This window comes from Artibeus jamaicensis, unplaced genomic scaffold (genome assembly GCF_021234435.1).
Source record: "Artibeus jamaicensis isolate MK-2021 breed Jamaican fruit bat unplaced genomic scaffold, CSHL_Jam_final contig_233, whole genome shotgun sequence".
NCBI lineage: Eukaryota > Metazoa > Chordata > Mammalia > Chiroptera > Phyllostomidae > Artibeus > Artibeus jamaicensis.
Genome location: NW_026521486.1, coordinates 63,989,101 through 64,011,809, shown reverse-complemented (window position 1 = coordinate 64,011,809; position 22,709 = coordinate 63,989,101). Strand labels below are relative to the sequence as shown.

The 22,709-nt window shown below is 36.6% G+C and overlaps 1 protein-coding gene across 1 annotated transcript; it reads left to right on the top strand.

The window, feature by feature from the left end:
* Window positions 1-3,491: 3,491 nt before the first annotated feature.
* On the top strand, window positions 3,492-22,005 carry IL26 (interleukin 26). The gene is made up of 5 exons (XM_037133071.2): window positions 3,492-3,662; window positions 3,748-3,804; window positions 3,977-4,111; window positions 21,724-21,789; window positions 21,875-22,005. Exons 1-5 carry the CDS (start codon window positions 3,492-3,494, stop codon window positions 21,959-21,961), a joined length of 516 nt encoding a protein of 171 aa, XP_036988966.2. The 3' UTR covers window positions 21,962-22,005.
* Window positions 22,006-22,709: the final 704 nt, after the last annotated feature.

Genomic DNA, 22,709 nt, shown 5'->3' with positions numbered 1-22,709 from the left:
GCCAAAACCAACTTGTGGGAAGGATAAGAGACCTCTTATCAGCTGATTCTTCCTACGGAGAGAACCCAGGCCTTCAACGCAAAAAAACCCCGATGTATTTCACTGTGGTGAAGTAAACAGCTAGTGTGTAGGAAGTTATGAGAGAAAGATACAGAACAAAAAACAGTAGCCAGCATCACTCAGCACCAAGCTACATGAGAGCTTCCCATCAAGCCTGATGCACAGCTAATCTGATCTCCTGTACTTCTGATCTGGTCTGGTCTGAAATGCAAAGGAAAGGCAGGAAACAGTACTGAAATCAGGGGAGCGGATGCCTGTTGTGGGCTCTATAGATCTCACAAACAAAACTAGAAGATACAGAGCTCTTGTGGCTTCCCAACATTGCTGAGGAGTGAGTTGAGAAGAAACATCCAGAAAGACTCTCCCAGAGTAGTTTATTATTTTTATATCAGCACCCAAATTTCTTTCTCCATCCTCCTTAGAGCTCTGACTGCCTGTGGTCATTTCTCACCTTACAGGGCATTCTACGGTGATCGTGCAGTATATTCAGTAACCCGATGTTATTTATTGGGCACATACTATGTGCTAGTCATTGTTTAGAACTGGGGTAACAGCAATGACCAAGCAGACAAAAATCCCTGCTTGAGAGAGTTGAGATTTTAGGAAAGAAAGATAGTTAATAAAATGCATAAATAAAATATATCATATGTTAAATAATAATAATGAGTTTGGAAGAAGTAAACCTGAAAAAAAAAGATGGAGGAGCTAGAAATGGGGTTGATTTTAATTAAGGTATTGTATTCGTTTTCTAGGGCTGCCATTACAAAATACCACAGACTAGATGACTTAAACAGTGGTAAAAATTAATTTTCTCACAGTTTTGGAGGCTGGAAGCCTGACATCATGGTGTCAGCAGGGTTGGTGTCTTCTGAGGCCTCCCTCCTTGGCTGGCAGACGGCGGTCTTCTCTCTGTGCCTTACACACGTGGTCTCCCCTCTGTGTGTGTCTATGTCTTCATCTCCTTGCCTTCTAAGGACACCAGTAATATTGGATTAAGACTCACTAGATGACTTCATTTTAATTTTATTGCCTCTTTAAAGAATCTCTCTCCTAATACAGTCCCATTCTGGGGTCCCGGGGGTTAGGATTTCAACATACGAACTTTGTGGGGGGCGACATTCAGCCCAAAGCAAGTATCTTGGGAAAGCCTTGCTGAGAAGATGACGTTTGAGCAAAAACTTGAAGGAGCTGGCCATGCAAATATGTGGGGAAACGCATTTCCGGGAGAGCAAAGAGCAAGGGCAAGGGCACAGGCTGCTTGGTGAGTTCGAAGCGCAACAGGAGGTGTGTCTAGAGGACGTGACCAAGGGGAGCAGTAGGAGGAGAACAGGCCAGAGAGGAAGGAGAACAGGCAACAGCAGGGCCCTTAGGCCGTTGAAAGAACTTTGGCTCCCCCCCTTTTTTTTATTGTCGTTCAAGTACAATTGTCTCCATTTTCTCACCACTGCTTTTCTCCACTCCATCCACCCTCACCTCCCACTCTCAATCCTTCTCCCCTTTGGCTTTGTCCATGTATCCTTTTTTTTGCTCTGAGTATGATGGAAAGTCCTCAAGGGAGAAATCGTGTTGTTAGTGGCCTGAAAACTGAGCTTCAAATGCATTGCCTTGTCTGAGTAAAGTCTATTAGGAGCTTATACTGATTGCTCCAAGGCCACAGGCTGAAGAAATGGACCAATTCATAATACATTTTGACAGAAAAATACATCGGTTTCTAGGAGTCTATTTTGATTTCTAAATTCTATCTCAATTTTTGCTGTCATCGCTGTGTACCTTCTTTTTGATGCACTTAGAAAATGAGGTAGAACAGCTATTTTTTTAAGTCATGTGTGCTTTGATAAAACTTTGGAGGATGCCTGGATTTGTGCATGGTAAATCCTTTCTCTCCTGGTCAGCTGTCATCTGGTGAAGAGTTCACATCTTATTTCAGAGGGCTTATCAGTAGAGGTGCTCCTGTGGAAATGAGGTGTGGGCTCTTCCATGAGATCCACTTATTTCTCGAAACATCAGAAAATACTCCCAAGTGTTTGGACCTTTCACTTTATACTTTCTCCTTACTCCTTTGCCAGCCCTGACTGCTTTGATTTAGGGCTTAGTTTTAGGATCTGGTGCTTGTTATGGACTCTGCCCACTGTTGGTGAATCTCTTACTCATGACCAGATTCCTAGTGCTGATCTGCCTGGGACTATGTTACCTCTGTTCATGCCAGGCTTTGGTGGCTTAGTTCTCCTTCTCAATAATAGCATCAACAATAATGTCTACTTCTTATGTCAGGGCTGCTACCCAAAGTGAACCACACGTATCGCCATTGAAAGGACTGGTGCAGACCTGAGGATGGGACTCCACGGAGCATCTCCTTCATGGCCCCTAGTACCCAGCACTGCTCTTTGTACTGGAAAATCCTTGATAAAAATTTGTTGATGGAATACATTTTACAAAAAAAAAGTCATAGTAGTATCTCATGATGCAAAAAGGCAGTGTTTATTGAACAAATATTAGATGTGCTTCTTTGGATGAGGCACCATGGTAGGTACTGAGGAGTCAAAGATAGAAAGACAGGGTCTGTTTCCCCAAGGAATTCCCACGGTCCTGGAAGGCCAGAGTTAGAAGAAAAGTCCATGTGGTCAACTTCGCTAGAAATAATAAAGCATCTTTGGAATTGTGGACGTTAGTCCCAGGTCCAGTTCCAAACAAATCTTGAATATATTAGGGGAGTTATAATTTCTCAGCTGGAAAAATTCTTGAGAAAAGTTGGCAAACCCCTCTCTTGGGTTTTGATGCTGGCTGCATAGTGCTGGCTTCTGAGGGAAGGGAAGGAGCCAGGTGAAGGGTTTGGCAAGGGATGAATAGAAAAATCTATATGCCGTTCTGAGCAGATTTCCCAGGGCCGTCCATTCTACTATTCGGTTCAATTTTTTTCTGGATACTGGTTAGAAAAGGAGATTTTCTCTATATATGTGAATTGGAAAAAATTCATATACCTCCCGGAGACCAGGCTTTTTCATTGGCATGGCATGACTTTTAAATAATGAAATCTCTTGGGGGGGGGTGGAGTTTAAGGAGAAAATGCAGGCAACTGTAATTGAACAACAATAAAGTAACTAAAAAAATAATAAAACCTGTTGTGATATGCAACTGAAGTTTTGACTGTCGTGTTGTTTTTGGAAATGAGGCCTCATTCTTACCAGTAAATTTGAGCTTTTACTTAACATCATAGATGATGTGGTCAACATTTTTTTGATTATGAAGCAAGCTCTCAAAAAAAAAATAGAGCAGCCAAAGTGATCTTCCTCTTTATAGACTGTAAGTTATCTTTCACAGCATCTCATTAAAAAGCCAGCCTTGAGGGTTAAAGTAGGTTATCCTCTCATCTAAATAACACAAGTAACTCTGGCTGCTGTGAGTGACACAGGCCCAGGGTGAGGTGGAGGGAAATGTGGGGGAACTGCATTTTGACGTCTGGGTTGCTGTTTGTCACTCTGTCTCTTGCTATTGCAAAGCACAAGCAATCTCACTTCTCCAAGAGCTGTTACCCGAGGGGAACCCTGTCTCGGGCTGTTGACATGCTCTATGTCAAGGCGGCGTGGCTCAAGGCAACAATTCCAGTAAGTATTAAGCTCTGCTTGGAAAGATGATCTAAAGGATGTTTGTAATTCTGGATAAAACTTATTTCTTTTTGTTTTATTGTAGGAAGACCACATAAAAAATATACGATTATTAAAAAAGAAATCAAAAAAGCTGTTCCTGGTAAGCCAGAGGGTTCCCTACCCCGCCCCCATTTCTAATTGTTTTATGCTTTTCCCCTTGCATTTAAGTTTTTTGAGGGTCATTAAGTAGTAATGGGGGGGGATGTTTCAGTGGCATTTTACAAAAGGTATTCATGGTTTACCTTACGCAATTTCTTATGCCTTATTTATAGAAAAACTGCAGATTCCGAGAACAGCTTCTGTCTTTCTTCATGGAAGATGTTTTTGGCCAACTCCAATTACAAGTTTGCAAGGAAATACACTTTGTGGAAGAATTTCACAGCCTGAGGCAGAAATTGAGCCGCTGTGTAAGTATGCACAACAAATACGGTGAGTTTGATCCTATAAACCTACGTAGAAGACAGCATGTATGAAACTGTCGCCACACCTAAGGGTGAGTAAAAGGGCTTTCTGATCGTTGGCTTGCCGTCCAAATGGAGAGACAGCATCATCAGGAAACAGACTCAAACAACCATGCAAAACTCAGAATGTCACCATTTATTATTTCTTAAGGAACGGCACGTAAAACACATGAAGAGAGCTAAAATAAAGTAAGATGGAATACTACTAAAATGTATTTAATTTTTATCATCCCCTCTTTATAATTCCCAAGTAATTAATTCATTTAATAAATATTTAAGTATCAACTATGGGCCAAACAGTATTCTAAGCTCCTTTCTTCCTTCCTTTCTTCTTTCTTTCTCTCCCATATTGATGAAAGCTGTTTAGATTGCCTTTTTCTTATTTATTTATTTATTTATTTATTTATTTATTTATTTATTTATTAACAGTTGTATCTTTTTAAAAGCATGGTCTCAGTCAAAACAGAACAAAAAAGAGAGGGGTATGTCTTCTATGGGACCCAAATTATTTGATGTTGCTTAGGTCACTGCCACGCTATGCAATGGGGAACTAATTAAGAAGATAAAAATTACCACATTTCTGCAAAAACATCCACAGTAATAAAGGCCAGCATAGAGAAAAAAATAAGACAAAATGAAATATCAAGTCGCGATCTGTGTAATATTCATTGATTTGCCTCTGTGGGGAGGGTGGAATATTTTCTCTGGCTCTGGGTTCCGAGGGTGCTTTCTGCAGTCCCCTGCAGTGGTGCCTTGCAGCTGGTGCGAAGGTGGGGCAGGGATGCCAACTTCAGTCCTTGGATTGACAGGTGGAAATGAGCTCCCTTACTCTCGGGCATGATGGTCATTGGTACTTAAATACTTGGCAATTGGAAGTGGACTTTCATTTTTTAAGAGTTAGGATACCTTTTCCTGTAGTCCGTGAAAGGACTCAGGAGCCCACACTGCAGCCCCTACTACAGAAGCATTTTATGAGGGTGAGCTGGTCAGTTAGGTAAAAAAAAAATGATCAATATACATTTGCTTTTCTTTGGTTAGTTTGTGTTTATGTCCTTGTTTGGGACTTGGGTTGCATGGTTTTTTATAAACTCTCCTGTTCCACTAAAATAATGACACTGAGAAAAAATGACAAACGGGTACCTCTCTGTAGAACACAGAACTCTTTGGGCCAGTTCCTTTGAGTAAAATAATGGAAAAGCCATCACTTATCTTCAGTTTATTCTATATTTAACCTGTGAAGTCTGCTTATTAAGACAGTGAATTGTATAATCTCTTAAACTTAAGCTTAATTATTATACAAATTTATATTTCACTTGGTTTCTCTGATTAGGTGATTATTATTCCAACTAAGAGAGTGTTCACCACTATCAGACTTGAAGGGGAGGAGAATAATGCACTGAAGCACTCGATACTGGGGGAAATAGAGACCTATGGCAGTGACTGTAGACTACAGTGGCGTCATTCAGAGGAATGACCAAACTGTTCCTATTTCAATATCTGGAAACAGAAATACTCTTCAGCTTTTAATATACCTTCTATTCCTCTTTTTGCTAGAGACCTCTATTCCTCTGCATTAGCCATCCGATTTATGGTAATTTAATGTTACTCTGAATGAAGTTCGTTACTAATTACGCTGAGGCACTAGAAGACATCGTTATCTGATACAATTCAGTGTTATCTGGACACCTGGAAGACCCTCCCCCACCCCTCCAAAGCATGTCTGTCTGTTTTTATCATTGATTCCTTTTCTTGGCTTAAATAGCTAGAAAACATATAATGATAGTTATAACCAACACCAAGATGAAAACCTTGGAAAACAGAACTGTTTAGGAACTCTGGTTCTCCTTGATTTGTCTTTGAAGTGTCTTCCTAAAGGGACCTCAATCTGTCAATAGAGACACTTCTTTCAAGGACTTGGGCCACAGCAGCCTCAGAACAGTGTGGCCCTCTGGCTGGTTGTAGCCACTTACCACAGTGGTTGGCTCCCCCTTATGGCTTAATGTGAATATAACACCCAGTCAACCTCCCCAGTAACTCTGAGGTTGTACTTCTTAAGTTCTCCCACCTGGGCCAACCACTGTTAGCTTCAATTAATTGTCTCAAGAGCTATGGAGCTCATGCCCTGGGGTGTATCAGCCTCCTCTGGGAAACTGGGAAAAAGAAGGCCAGAGGGTTAGCCTGAGCGTTGGAAAGCCTTCTCAGACTTTTGCTTTAGGGAAATAAGCGCTTGCCTTGCATTTAATCTTTTGGCCAATCATAATTTTATTTTTATTTATTTTTTGCCAACAGAAGCTGATATTGGTTTAATATAAATTTACTCATCATCTGATCTGGATAGAGTTCTAAATTAGTGATTGGGGCAGAGTTTAGGTGGGGAGAAGTTATAAAATATGAAGTAGGCAACATTAACTTAAATGTGATATTAATGAAAATGGGCATTAAATATAGTCAATATATAAACAGCCAATGTAGAAAGTAATCACACCTGCTGTATTTGCCCTGTTGTCCGTGCTGTGGGGGTTGTTATGGGGAAAATGAGATAAAACAAAGGCTTTGCACTGCAGGAGTTTCGCTGTGTGTGTGTGTGTGTGTGTGTGTGTGTGTGTGTGTCTGAGTGTGTTGGTAGGAGGATTCCAGTGGGAAGGAAGGGAAGGGCAAGGTCACTAAATAAATAATTATAATAAGAGGATGAGAGAAAAAGCACCATAATAACAGGATTAGCAAAATTCAAGAATCAGAGCAGAAATCTGCATGTTTAAATAGAGCAGGAAAAGAGTCAAGGAGAGACTTTGAAAGGGGCCCTGAGTTCTGAGGGTTCTATATTCCCAGAACCTTGACATATTTCAAAAATGGTCTCAGGCTTTTTTCATGATCCAGAAACAGAGAGAAATGGCCCAACCCTTGTTTCCAGGGCCCAGGACTCTAGGCTAATGCTCAGGTTAGTGGGATGTTGTAGTCTAGGTAGGATCTGAAGGGTTGATTTAAAAAACAACAAACCAACATTGCATTTAGGACACTGTTTCCAGAGTTAAATGCTGTCTGAATTTGAAACAGTTGACTTAACATATGGAATTTTGGCATATAGTTCATTTGCTTAACGTGAGTACTTGGTGTTTAAATTTATGTCAACAATTAATCATTGACCTATGCTCTTCTGAAAATGTTTCCCCCCTCCAAACTTGGAAATAACAAACAAAAAGCAAAATATATGATATCAATTGCTTTATATAATTTAGAGAATCCAACTGTTTTTTTTTATTTTGTATCTTAACACAATAAAATAATAGTAAGGCCGACTACAACTCTTTATCAATCATAACTTTGTAATGGCAATTTTTAAATGTGCTAATTCTATGTGAATGTCTTATTTCATTTGAAATGTTTCAATAAACATCCAGAATTGTTAAAAAAATTACTCTGCTAAAGATGCAAGACTATTTTTGCCATGATAAAATTAAAAAAATATCACAGTCTACCCTATTTTGCCAAATAGAATCTGACTCTGGATGAATTTGTTGAGTATATGTCAAGCTAGGTAGAATTTTTCACTTATCAAGAGCAAAGTACTAAGTTACCTTTTAAAAACTGACAGTGAGCTTCCTTGGTGTTTGTAGGAGCATTTATATTGGGGGAATACTACAATTTTAGTGATGGAGTACTGATGTATTCGATTACCAAATATCATTATCTCACATTATATCTAAGTTATCTTTAGTGGAGGTTGTTCTGTGTCCCCAGAGAAAAAACTAAGTCCAGTACAATCAGGAATTAGACAGTGGATCCCATGATGTCGCTGGGGATGATCCATATCTCTTTCCATGTGCAGTTCACAGGGAGCTTTAAGCTTACTGGCTGCATATAGACAATGAATGGTGCAACTTTTTTAAACATTACCACCAACCAACCATTGCACATGTCTAGGCTTTAGATTTCCTAGTTGAAAATTCAGATACAAAATTAAAATGACCATGGTGAGTAAATAACCCTGTATTTCCCGCTTACTGGTTCCCTCCCAGGTATCATTGAACATGGTGCCAATTATTACCATGTGACAAAGGCAAGGAAACAAATAAGTATCCACATTTTGAGGGTTTATGGATTTATACTTGATGTGTAGCCATGGCATGGCTGAAACCAAATGCTTTTCTTCCCTTATTTCATTCTTTTTCCTTCCTTCCTCTCCCCATCTCTCCTTTCCACAAATGTATTTTCAGAATATTTCATATACCTGCTCTGTCTGAGTCAATTTACTGAATAGCTGATTCATGAACTGACCAATTTTTGATCTACTGTTTCTTTTACCTACCTCGTTTTAGTTGACTGGCTTTATTTTATCTTCATTTGAAAGAATTCCTTTGTTTTAAGAAATATTCTAACTTGTCTCAGTGCCAGGTTCCTACGTTTGGAATTGGAGACCAAGTAGCAGAGAGAAGGGAGACAGGGGAATAAAGAAGAGTCATAAGAACTGAATCTTTTTGAACATGGAGAATTCTTTTGAATGTATTGAACATTAATCTATTCTTATACACGAGAAGAATGCATTTGTAAGAATTCCCCAAAGTCAAGAATGCATTCAGGCATGTGTACAAATTTCAGTATCAGAGAGACACTAACTGCTGTAACAAATACTCCCACAACTTTTAGTGGCTTCACATTTTAGAACATTATTCCTTACTCATGTAAAATTCCAGTTGCAGTTTTTCTAGGTGAGGTCGCTTTCTTTCATGTTATGAACCAGGGATGCAGGTGTCTTCTATGTCACAGCTCTGCCATTCCCTACACCTTTGGTGTAGTCAGGTGAAGGACGAGGAGAGTAAGAAGATGTATCAGCTTCTTACAAGCCTTACTCCCAAAATAACAATAATACATAGTATTCTGCTGATGTTCCATTGGCAAGAAATAATCACACGGTTACAATAACTATAAGGAAGCTGGAAAATGTAGTCTAGATTATGTCCAAGAAGAAGAGGAAATAAATTTTGGTCAATAGTTAGCAGTCTCAAGTATAATTACTCAAGAAATGTTATTCATGACCAGAGACATTCTTTGTTTTTGTTTTTTTTTACCTGTGTGCAAATTACACAAAGGATGTAGCCTTGCGTGAGCAGGTGCAGAGAATGGAATGCTTTCTCATGCTGGGCACTCATGTGCAGGGCACACCCGCACAAAGGTGTGGGTTGCTGCTGCTCATGACAGCAGTCGGGGGATGATTTCTTCTTGTGGATAAATTCTTCCCACAAATAAGAAGGGAAGAGAAACAAAGGCTGAACTTCCCTGAAAGTGGTGTAATACAGGGAAAACGAAAATCCAATCGCCTTAAACTAAATGGTTAAAATAAACAAGTAAACTGATATCTACAAATTGACTTACAGCATTTGGCTTGCTCCTACATTTCCCAGATCCTGTGCTAGGTGTCAGGGATAAAAAGACCAATATGATTTGGTCCCTGATCTCCAGAGGTTAGTTGTTATTGGGAGAGAGATGTAAACAAAGACGTTCAGTGAATCATGAAATACAACATGTGTGAATATTGATTTGCTGTCTGATGAAGTCACTATGGAAGTAGATAATGCCGTCTGCTCTGGGGCTTGGGGTATATGTGAGGGGAGATAGAGAAGAATGTTATTGAATGAGGCAATGATTGAGTTTAACTTTTGGGGAATAAGGGGCAGAAATGGCAGGGAGGAAGTTTGAATTAAAGCTTGATGGTATAAAACAACATACCATATTCAGGAAACTGCAAGTAATTGAGAATGAATGTAATGTGACTTGGCGAATGTGAAGATGAGTCTGATTGCTCAGATTTTAGTGAGAAGAACTCTTAGGGGACAGGTTAAGAAAGGTGTGGTAAGACTGGCTGAGGAGGTTAGACCGCTTCAGGACCAAAGTGGAAAGCCAGTGAAAGGTATGGCCTGATCAAATACTCTGTTTTAGAAAGATCTCTTTGGAGCATATAGAGGGGTGCAGGGAGAGGGTGAGACTGGAGGCGGAGGGAAACAATGAGAGGGTCATTGCAAAACTATGCTTGGACCAATGTTAGTGCTCCAGGGAAGGGTGAGGAGAGTCTAAGGAAGACAGCAGAGTCTGAGATGACTAAGGCTTCTCCTTGGGAGCTGGCTGGGTGGTGGTGCCATTCACCCAGAGTACAGAAGGAGAAAGCATGGAGGGAGGTTAGTAAGTTGCTTTCAACATGCTAAAAGTTTGAGGAGTCCCGTGCATAAGTATATTCATCAGAGTAGTATATGCATTATATATGTGTGTATGATATGTTGATATGTGTGTTAAGCTGGGTACATGAGTGCCCAGCTTAAGAAAGTGTTCCATTCACTCCACCCTCCTGCTCATACAAGGCTATATCCTTTGTTTAATTTGTATAAATTAAACATAGTTTTTACCTCTTAAACATACTTTTTACCTCTTAAGCATACACAAAATATGTATATTTTATGATGTATTTATTAACAACTTTATTGTGATATAATTGACATATAATTAACTGAACCTATTTGAAGTATATAATTTGGTAATTTTAACATATGCACGCACTTGTGAAACCATCATGACAGTTAAGATAATGAACGTACCCATCACTTCCCAAAGTTTTTTTTTGGTGCCCCTCAGTCCCTCTGTCTTGTCCTTCTGTTCCTGGGGAACCGTTAGTCTGTTTTCTGTTATTATAGATTTGTTTCTGTTTCTTAGAATTTAATTTAAATGGTATCATATGATATGTGCTATATTATTTTCTGTCTGGCTTCTTCCATCCAGAATAATTGCTTTGAGGTTTATTCATGTTATTGAGTGTACCAATAATTAGTGCTTTTTTATTGCCAAGTAGAATTTCATTGTAATGATATAACACAGTTTATTCACCTATTGATGGATATATATATCCCCCTTCCAAGTTTTTGGCTATCACAAATAAAACTGCTATGAGTATTGTTAATTTTGTTGATTTATCAAAGAATCAGTTTTTAGCTTAATGAATTTTCTGTATTGTTTTTCTGTTTTATTTTTTTCCCACTAATTTCCATTCTGGAGTTTATTATTCTTTTTTTCTGTTAAATTTGGGTTTAATCTGCACTTTTCTTTCTAATTTCTTAAGGTGAAAGCTTGAGTCATTAACTTGAGATCATCTTTTTTAAGGTTGAAGCTGAGGTTATTAGCTTGAGATTTTCTGTCTTTTCCTATAGGGATTTAATGTTATAAATTTCCCTTTATTTTATGTTATTTTTTAAAATTTTTAAAATTAATTTTATTTAGTTATTTTTCAAGTACAGTTTTTTTTTGTCTATTTCTCCCATCCCAGCCTCCCCCGCCCCTTGCTCCCCACCTCCCTCCCATTTCTATCCCCCTTAGTTCTTGTCCCTGTGTCCTTCCTATTTGTTCCTCCAAATCCCTCCCGCTTTTTCCCCTTAACTTCCCTTCCCTCTCCCCTCTGGTCACTGTCCCCTTGTTCTCTATTTCAGTGTCTTTGTTTTTTTTTTTTCTGCTTGCTTGTTTGTTTTGTTGTTTAGCTTCCTGTTAAAGGTGAGATCATATGGTATTTGTCTTTCAGCACCTGGCCTATTTCATTCAGCATAATGCTTTCCAGTTCCATCCATGTTGTTGCAAAAGGTAGTAGCTCCTTCTTTCTCTCTGCTGCATAGAATCCCATTGTGTATATGTACCAAAATTTTTTGATCCATTCATTTACTGATGGGCACCTAGGTTGCTTCCAACTCTTAAATTTCCCTTTAAATACTGTTTAGCTACCTCCCACAATCTTTGATGTTTTGCTTTATTTTCATTCACTTTAAAATGCTTTCTAAGTTCCCTTTTGATTTCTTCTTTCACCCATGGATTATTTAGAAGGGTGTGATTTAGTTTCTGTATATTTGGGGAATTGTCCAGATACCTCTCTGATTTTGATTGCTGATTTGATTATATTTTGGTAAGAGAACAAAATTTATATGACTTGAATCCTTTTGCATCTGTTGAGTCATCTTTTATGGCTCCAAATTTGGTCTGTTTTGGTAAATGTTCTATGTGTATTTGAAGAGAATAGCTATGCTTCGAATAGTGTGTTTTATGATATTATTTAGATTTACTTGTTGCTGTTTCCCATTTTTCTCTATCTTCATTGATTTCCTTTCAACTTATTCTATCAGTTATTGACATCTCTGACATTAATAATGCACTTCTTGATTTCTCCTTGACATTCTACTGGTATTCGTCTTAGAAATTCATGTATTTTGAAATTCTGTTAAGAGGCACACAAATGTTTCTGATGGTGTGTCATCTTGATGAATTGACCCTTTCATTGTTATATAATTACCCTGTTGTTCCTAATGCCATTTTTTGTTCTCAAACCTTTTCTGCTACTAATAGAATCACATCAGCTTTCTTTCAATTATTGTTAGCATGATGTATATTTTTCTATCATTTTACTCTTAACTTATTTGTGCCGTTTATTTAAAGTGAGTTTCTTGTAGGCAGCATATATTTACTTTTTAAAAAAAAACCCACTCTGACACATTTAGTTTGGGCAAGTTTAGACCACTCACATTTAATACACTTATCGACACACTTGGGGTAAACTCTACCCCCATGCTGTTTGTCTCCTATTAATCCAGCATGTTCTTTGTTCCATTACCCTCTTTTCTTTCTTTTTCTTGATTGATTTTTTAATGACTCCATTTTATCCCCATTATTGACTCATCAGTTATAACTCTTAATGTTTTGCCATTTTGGAGACTTTTTATCCTTTTGTGTAGAACCAGCTTTCTACCTGGTATCATCTTCTTTCTCTTTGAAGGGTTTCACTTAACATATCTGTAGTACAGTTCTACTGATGATGAACTTGTTCAGATTTTTTATGTCAGAAAAAAGCCTTTAAGCCCCCTTTATGTTGGAAATGTATGTAGAATTCTGGGTTCTCAGTCTCCCCAACAATTTAAAGATGTTACTCCACTGTCTTCAGGCTTGCGTTGCTTCTGACAAGAAATCTGTTCCCATTCTTATCTCGCTCCATCGTCCTGTTTGTTTTCTCTAGCTTTTTTTCCTTTTAAAGGTTTTCTCTCTTTACGTGTTTCAAGCAATTCAATTATGGTGTGCATTGGTGTAGTTTCCTTTATGTTTCTTGTGTTTGGACTTAATTGAGATCCTTGCATTTGTAAGTTTTAGTTTTTATAAACTTTGGAACTTGTTTGGCCATCATTTATTTAAATTTTATACCTTCTTGGAATTCTAATCACATATACATTTAGCCATTTGTAGTTGTCCCGTAGTTTACCGTTTCTATACTATTTTTAGTTTTTCTTGTGTTTCATTGTGGACGGTTTCTATTGTTACATCTTTAAGTTCACTAATCTTTTTTTCTGCAGTGTTTAATTTGTGGTTAATCTCATTTAGTGTATCTTTCACTTTAGACATTGTAGGTTTTATCTCTAGGAGTTTGAATTGGGTCTTTTAATATTTCCTATGTCTTTTTTTAAATGTGATCAGTGTTTCTTCAAGCTTCTAGAAAATATAGATTAATTTACAGATACTCTTTTAATATTGCTGTCTGTAATTCTAAAATTTGTGTCAGTTCATATTACATGATTTCCCTTCTCATTATGAGTTGTAGTTTCCTGCTTTGTTGTATGCCTGGTAATTTTTGACTGGATGTCCGACATTATAAGTTTTACCTTATTAGATCCTACATATTTTCATATTCCTGTAAATATTCTTTCCTTTTTTTCATTTGGGCAGACAGTTAAATTGCTGGAAAAAATTTGATTTTCTTTTTTCGGATTTTAAGTTTTGTTAGTTAGAACCAAAAACATTGTTTGTTAAGTGTAGTGCTAATTTTTGTGTCAACACATTTTAGTTAACCTTACCCAGTTCCCTGTGAATTTTCATTTCCTTCCCCTGTTTCCCTTCTGGAAATTTATTTGTTAAAGAATTTGGGTCAGTCTTTTAAAGAGTTTTTCATGGTGTATGTTTTGCTGATTGTATTTTCATAGACTCATTTAATATACCTTTTTAAAAAATTTCCCATACATTAGTCATTACTTATAGAGAGTTGAGCAGGTTCAGTCTTGATGTTTTGGCTAGACTACTTCACAGGCAGTGGTGTGTACTTTCACTAAGAGGCACATAATAGATGACATCCATTTTTATGATTTTTGCAGTCATTGGTAATTATTGTCTAGATCTCTTTATAAGGCATTGCAAAATGATATATTAAAAATTCTATTATACTTTATTTGTAAGCAGAGATAATCTACAAACATAGCCTACCTATTACTAACCTGTTTGTCCAAGAAATTTATCATACAAGAAAGGCAGGAAATATACTTACTTCTTTTTCTTTATTTACCAGATTTCAGTATAAGTAATTAATTTTCTAATGCCCTTCCAAGGTTGTCAACAAGTTGCTATTTTCTCATCATTTCATTATTAACTCATGAACTTAAATTAATTTTTATTTTTGAGAAGCCTGATTTCTATAAGATACCCGCTCCTTGGGTTTCTTTGCAGATCCACTAAGACTGAAACTTCTTTAGCCACTGCTAAGACACAGCACCAAGGCAATTGTCACAGGAGACCACAAGGTCTGAAATCTCCATGGTATTTGAATGGAATCTCATTGTTTCTGATAATATCCTAAGCATTTTGTAGTACCTAATAAGTTAATATATTTTTAATTAGTCTGGGGTAATTTAGATAGTATAATTATTCAAAGAAAATTAGTTATGCGTAATATAAAATACCTTTATTTTTATAATCTTTGCTAGCCATGGTATTTGGCTAAATGGTATTTGGGAAGTTAAGCTATATATATGTAAGAAAACATTTTAATGCTTTTTATAGAACTAAAATACTTTCAGACTTGACAGGGAACTCATAGTTGCTTAATGGAATCTACAAAATAATTTGCCTAATTGCTAATAATCAAAGTTGAAACTAAAAAAAAATTCCATTAGTTTTCGAGATTTTAATCATCTACTTTCATTAACAGTTTGAGAGCCTAAATCATAGTTGGTAATTAAAGAGATGCATTTCTTTATATTGTGTGTAATTAACTTAAAGTCTGATAAGTCTTAGCAAATAGAATATTTGTGTCTCAATTTCTTGGAGTGTGTTTGATAAGTATTTGCAACTAATTTATCAACTTGTAAGCCATTACTAATTATTTATCCTTGTAATTTTAAGTATTTTAAAATTGCAATTGATTGAACTGATAAAACTAGAAGTGGGATTTGAGACCAGCCCTGTTTTATTTTTTCATTAATTGCAAAGTCCAAATTCTGTTAACAATACCAATAATCTCATCCTGTGGTTGTTGGTAGAATGAAATGAGATAATATATCAAAGTGCTTAGCATATAATAGTTCCGCAAAGCTGTTAGTGTCTTTCCTTACTGTTAGTGTCTTTACTTTCCATATATAGAACACTAATTTTCTTCCAAACTACATTTTCTCAACAATTTCCAAAGAGTGATTTTCTTACATAATCAAATATTTCTTTAGTATCTATTGTTAGTGTTAAGTTGTGTTATGTGTATAATTAGAGTAGCACTTTAATTTAAAAATAAAGAGATCATTTGTGAGTGATTGGTTTTAATCTTGGTAAATGTATTTCCTGATTATATTGTAGAATCTTTTTGCTAACAAATTCATCTCTCAGTTAATGATATATATCATCTTTGTAGAAATTATGGGGCATAGCTCTATCATGTAATGTGCTAAATTGCATAGATATTCCTTTTTATTAAAATATAATTGATATATGTCATTATATTAGTTTCAGATGTACAACATAACATTTGATATTTGTTTCAATTATTAAACAATCACCACATTTTGTAGTACCATGTACTACAAAAGTCTAGTTAACTTCCATGCATGGACTCATTCTGATTAATGGTAATTTTGCAGATAATTAGGAAAATCTTCAATAAAGTCATCCTGTCTAGTATCTTTTTGTATTTAAGGTGTTTAGAAACTCTTTCTAGTTTTTGCCATGGTTGGAACATGGAGGAATCTTATGTGGTTCTAAGATAAGTGTAGGTAAATGAGGTTATATACACTTATTTATATCAAATGACTCAGTTATAGAGAATACAGAAATAGAATAATGTTTTATAAAGTAAATATATAATGATATATATTTACTCAGGTATTTGATGTCTGTCTTTTGCTTTTTAAAAATTAAATGTCTGATTATGAACTTGCTTTTGAAGAGAGACACTGGCTACTAGTTGATTCAACTCTTTCTCCTTCATGTAACCTACTTGGTTGCAATATACTTATGTTTTCTTCCAATAATGGTAATCAAAAAATTTTCTTCCTAAGTTTCCTATTAGCCTCTCCGGTCTCAGTAGTCTTGTGTTACTATCCTAATGCCCACACTTTTGCAAAACTGACATCAAATTTTTAAAAATCAGTTTTAAAATAGGTTATAGTGATATGCTTTTCTCAATTGTATTTTTAAATGCACCTAGAAAATATTCGTAAGACTTCACATGAGAAACTTAAAAAAGTTAGTAAGAGCCCTGGCTGGTGTAGCTCAGTGGATTGAGCTCGGGCCTGTGAACCATACGATCGCAGTTCGATTCCCAGTCAGGGCACATGCCTGGGTTGCAGGCCAGTTCCCAGCAGGGGACGCACGAAAGGCAACCATACATTGATGTTTCTCTCCCTCTCCCTTTCCCTTCCCCTCTAAAGATAAATAAATAAAATCTTAAAAAAAAAAGTAAAAAAAAAACTTAGTAAGATTTGCTGGAAAACCTACATCTACTATTCACATAATAAAATAAAATTAGTTTAACTTTTAATCTAATGCCTCATCTATCATTTACATTTTGGGAGTAAAAAGTTTCAGAAAACCAAGGTCATGGCCAAAGTAGAAACTACTTTAACCATGAAGGTTAGCAAAATAAAATAAAATAAAATAAAATAAAATAAAAATAAAATAAAATAAAATAAAATAAAATAAAATAAAAATAAAATAAAATAAAATACAGACCAAAAACCTTATAAACAAAAGAATACCAAGAGGGATGGTTATAATACATTTTAAAGTGGTATGTGGAGGTAAATAAATATATAAGATCTTACATATGGTTTTATACTCCTTTAAGGGTTGTGAGAATATGGCATATATTTATAATAGGAGAAAATAAAATAAAACTTTTTGAAGAAAGGATTGAAGTTGTTCTCTGTGAGAACACAGTATGAGTAGGTACTTCTCTCAGAGACTATACATAGGTAGCTGTCTACTCATTGACCTATGCATTTCATTTTCCCAGAATTTTCAGAGGAAACAGATTTTTTATTTTTGCTTTAACTGTCATACACAATAGAAGTGTGTATGATTTTTCAAACAAGTTGAGTACACTGGGGACCCAAATTAAGAATTGTGTCATTTGTTCATCCCACTATTTTAAACAGAGCTCTGAACCTCTAATCCCTGGGACATGCTTCAAACTATTATTAAACCAGTGTCCTGTAGCCATAAACTGATGCTTACATTTCATGAATTGATTCATCTAGTAAACAAACATTATCTAGTATTTGCTGAACACTATTCAAGATGCTGGGGATTCAACAAAAATGGATAGGCATCTCTGGCCTCATAGAACTCCTTGAAAATGCTCTCAGCCAGCGGTAGCTCATCCCAGGCTGTGGCAGGTGCTGAGAAGGGAACACACAGCAGGATGTGCCGCAGGACTGGAGGCTGGGGGCCAAACCTCGGGTGATTGAGTCTGGGGGTTTTAGCCGAGTCCTGAAGGGTGTTTAAACCACTTCTACTCTCTCCAGTCTCGGAGCATCATATTTCCTTTGCTGGCTTGTTCTTTGTCCCTGCTCTTTCCACTCCATCTTATCCTGCAAGATGCAACTCACTTGTTTTATCTTTCTGGAAGCCGTCTGGGATTTCACAGTCAGATTGCCTTTTTTCTGAGAAAAAATACAAAAGGATTATTGTATTATTTTTTAATCACAGTATTTATCACATAGTATTGTGATTTTGCATCACTGCTAATTTTAGTAGATGAGCCATCATTTGAGCCCTAAGGCAATTTTCATTAAGTAGGATACTTTTATAAATCAATGCCACGTTGGCAGAATGCCATTGTGTGCCTAGCATATGCTAAGTACATGATAAAAATGTTTTGACTTGATGATGAATGATTAGGCTTGTGTCTGTTATTGTCTGACTATCTCACCCCTTCCTTTGAGCTGGTCCCTAGTTATTCTAGCCTTACTAATAAATTGCCTTTAGTCTAGATCATATCTGCTTTGGTTGAGTTTGTCAAATCATTCAGCAATTCTTATACTAAAACTGCCCATCCTCTGTTGTGTGTTCTGTTTTCAGCAAATGCAACTATATACTATATAAAGTAAAGGAAGCCATTCCTTTATAAAGGCTTCCTTTCAAACAATGGAATCATGGCAGTAAAATCTGGATGTAGACATATGTATAATATTTAGGAAAATGAGAACCTTCAGGTTAGATGTTTACCAGGGGTCATTGATAGTAACTGGAGCTCAAGGCACCAGAAAGCATCCCACACACAAGCAGAACTCTACAGGCAAAAATAGCAGTAAGAAATGCTAGTTTATTTATTACCAAACCTTGTTTTTCTCCTTTTCTACTCTCCTTGCTGTACTTAGGGTAGCACTGCCTTAGATGGGGTGAGGTCAGCAGCCTTTATGTACTTCCTACTCTGCTGTGGGATGATCAGCTTCCTGGGCAGAGGGTATAGTCACAGGAATGCCTGAGTGATATTTAACTTCTGCAATGTCCAGGATTTGGCTGGCTTCTCTGGTTTCCAGCTTTCAGTGTTAATCTTTAAATCCTAACATTTTCATATTTAATATTGTGCCACATTACTTGCTTCCTCTGTGCTTTGTAGTTGATCCTCACATCTCAGAACTTTGATATATTTTCTTGGAATTAGGAAAGCGTTGATTCTCTTTTCTATTGAATCTCCTTTTTTCAATGTGCAAGATTTGGGCCAACTACTTTTATGTTATATAATTTTAGCCTTGAAGGACTTAATATTTAACCAAACTCTTCATTTATAAAATAATGGACAGACCTCTCTAAATTCTCTCCATACTTACTATCTTGGCTGAAACTAGGTTGATATTTCTAGAATTTTCTTTTGTAGTTCCACTCTGAAAAACAAATGAACAAAGAAAACAAAACACATGTATACATTCCCACACATACCACACATGGGGTTTCTCCCTTTGTTTATAATCACATTTTCAGGTTGAATCTCTTTCTCTGCCAATCAGCTTAGTCTTTGAAAGCCATTTCTGATATCTGTTTTGTAATGTAGAGCAGAGATCTTTGGGCTAATTTATCTCTAAAACTGGATTTTGAATGTTTTCAACAAGAGATTGGCTTAGTTGGAATATCTTTTGTAAGTTATGCTGTTTTGTTTTTCATCAGTGTTTTTAAATAGACTGTAGAGGCAGAATAGTTGGGTTCAGTCCCAGCTCATTCACTTAGTGTGTGAACATAGGCAGAATAAGAAGTTCCATGGTCCAGTTTTCCAATACATAAAATGCGGAAAACAACAATACCTACCTCATAGGGTTATTGTGAGGCCCGAATGAATTACTACAGCTGAAGCTTTCAGATTAGTGCCTGACATAGAACACCGACATATTACATGTTGACTATGATTAGTCTTGCCTAGCCATATTCTCAGTATTTCTGCCTTCACTTGAAGGGGAATTGGGTAAAGAAGAGAGCTTCTGAATCTACAATTTTTTAAAAATTTATTTTTAATTTTTTCCCATTACCATTTATCCCCCTTACACTCCCTCCCTCCCACAATCAGCACACTGTTGCTCACCAACTCTGCCTTGCTCATCATTATGTCTTTAGTGCCTAACAGATGGCCTGACACGGAGTAGGCACTTTGGGAATGTTTCTTTAGTGAATGACTGAAATCTTTCTGATCATGTTCTCTGACATTGGCTACCACTGTCCTGGGTCTGTCATGCATTGCTTTGGCCTCACAGTGTTGGTCTGGGTTGAAATGTCCTCTTCTAATTCACGGCTTTAATCCCAGGGAGGTCCAACCCTGTGCTTGTGAATCCCACAGACCGCACTTAACCCAAATGTTCTGTCTGCAGCTCTTTTGTGCCAGATCACCAAAGCCCCTCTCACAGCCAGGATCTCTCCATATACAGGGTCTGACCTGATGGTAGAGTCCCATTTGGGCAGAGTAATGACCCATCATCCGTTTTAAGCCCCCAAAACAGCATTCAGGATGTAACTGTCAAGTCATTTCTTATAAGGAATTCTCTTGATAAGAAAAGGGGCCTGCATGCTGCCCCTTCTCTCCACTTCTCCTTTTTGTGTTCTGGCCTAAAGGGACCTGCTAGTTGACATTAGCCACATTTCATTTGTTTTAATAGATGTTGTCATTTAGCTGCTTCCATTTCATGAGTTTTAGTTGTCTTTATTAATGTACCCACACTCTTTTACTTCTGGGTTAGGATCTCCTGAGACGCCTTGAGTGAGTGATTACCCACCTGGGCCTTGGTTTCCTTTTGTATGCATTTAGAAGAATTTCCCTATTCAATTTCCTCAGTCTATTTGAGAGATTTTATGAGTAGAAACTAAGTAGTTAAATTAGATATTTTCACCTTTTCCTTCCTTTCCTGTTCTTTTGTTAACTCCATGAAAATTTGTAGAATAGAAGATGATGTTAATTTCTTCCTACTTTTCTCTTGGGCAATCATGTGCTCAGAAAAGATTTGAACATTCACCTCAAAGGAGACTGGCAGTTTCCCCTTGCTGGACTCCAGGAAATCAGCCTTCTCCTTCTTTTAACTTAGAAATTAGTGTTAATTTCTTGGTACTTTCTCCTGGCAATTAACGCCTGAATATTGTACTGTGTAATGTAAATAAACTAGGGTGATTTTTCAAAAAAAGTAAAATTTTTTGTCCTTCTTGCATCCCCCATGTTACCCACATCTTCCTTGTTCAATTGCTCCAGTCTTGTCCTCTTTTCCTCCCTCCCTCCCTTCCTCCCTCCCTCCCTCCCTCCCTCCCTTCCTCTTCACAACTCCTGCCCCCACCTTCACTTTCTAGAAAGCACTTACTTAGCTTTTCCTGCCTCTGGGCCTTTGCACACTTTTCCCTCTGTCTGAAGCATGCTCTCCTCTCATCCTCCCCAACTGCCTCCATTTTTCTTTAGCTCTTTATTTAGCTTTAGCTCCATCTTTCTTTGGCTCCTTTTCATTGTTCACATCTTAATTTGTGTCATTCTTCAAAATAGCTCTCTCTGACCTATTGAAAGCAGGTCATTCCTGTAAATTCCTACCATAGAGTCTTGTCCATTATAAATGCAGTTTTAATTGTATTTTGTAAACTTTAATTTTTGTTTCTTTTCTTACTTATCACCTACTTCCACCATGAAACTATAAGTTCTGTGAAGACAGAGGTCATGCATTATTTATTTCCAGTGCACATTCATGCCTAGAACATTATACTTACTCAATAAATGTTTGATGAGTGAATGAAAGAGTTTCAACAATTATCTGTATTTACTGTTGCTTTCTTAGATTTCCTGTGCTTCATCAGCTAGAGAGATGAAATCCATTACCAGGATAAAAAGAATATTTTATGGGGTAAGTATTCCAAATCCTTCTTTTTGACTCTTTTATTTTTTAAATCTGAAAGATTCCTGCTTACATACCTCTACTTTATTTGCAGATTGGAAACAGAGGAATCTACAAAGCCATCACTGAACTGGATATTCTTCTTTCCTGGATTAAACAATTCCTGGAAAATATTAAGTAATGCAAGAAATCTAGCACGTTGATTTAATTTTTATTTTGAAATACAATGAGAACTAGCATAAATTTATAAGTGTATTTCTTTAAAAAATTTGTACATAGTACTGATATAAATTTAGATTCAGAATAGACTAGATAAATTTGACAAAATAAAATTTTAGAGTGCTTTTATTCTGAACATGTTTTGTTATTCCCAAGCACTTTGAATAAATTTAATTTAAAGGCACATCACCAGAATTAACTCATGTAATATTTTTTAGTGAAATACAGACTTCTGGGATATAATATAATGTTATTAAGATGGAAATAAATACTATATATATGAATACTGCCTACTTAAGGATTTGATAATTACTAATTATGCCCATTAGTAATTACTAATTACTACCTTAGCTCCTGAAAGATTTTGAATTTAATTAAATAAACTATTTTTTTCTCCTGAATGTCATTTCTATGACAATATGCTAGAATTTCACTGAATACAATGGGTAACAATCAGATAAGATCGAATAAGACACCCAAGTCAACTAACTTCTTGGAATGGTTTACTAGGAACATCTTTGACAGCCAACCTAAGCCACAAAGACCACAAATGGTGCCAGAGTTTGACAATGCTCCTTTTGGGTGCTGTACAATTTGGTACATTGATAGAAGCCCAGTGAAAGTCTAGATGCAGCTAGTATGCCACCACAATAAACTTGTCATACTGTCTAAAAACCTTACTTGCACAGATAGGCCTTCAGTTAAATGAA

Excerpts from the sequence above, each read along its gene's own strand:
- IL26 (XM_037133071.2), top strand. The coding sequence starts at position 3,492 with ATGTGGGGGAACTGCATTTTGACGTCTGGGTTGCTGTTTGTCACTCTG. Across the intron at positions 3,663-3,747 it reads GGCTCAAGGCAACAATTCCA|GAAGACCACATAAAAAATAT; the intron begins GTAAGTATTAAG and ends GTTTTATTGTAG. Across the intron at positions 4,112-21,723 it reads GGCAGAAATTGAGCCGCTGT|ATTTCCTGTGCTTCATCAGC; the intron begins GTAAGTATGCAC and ends TTGCTTTCTTAG.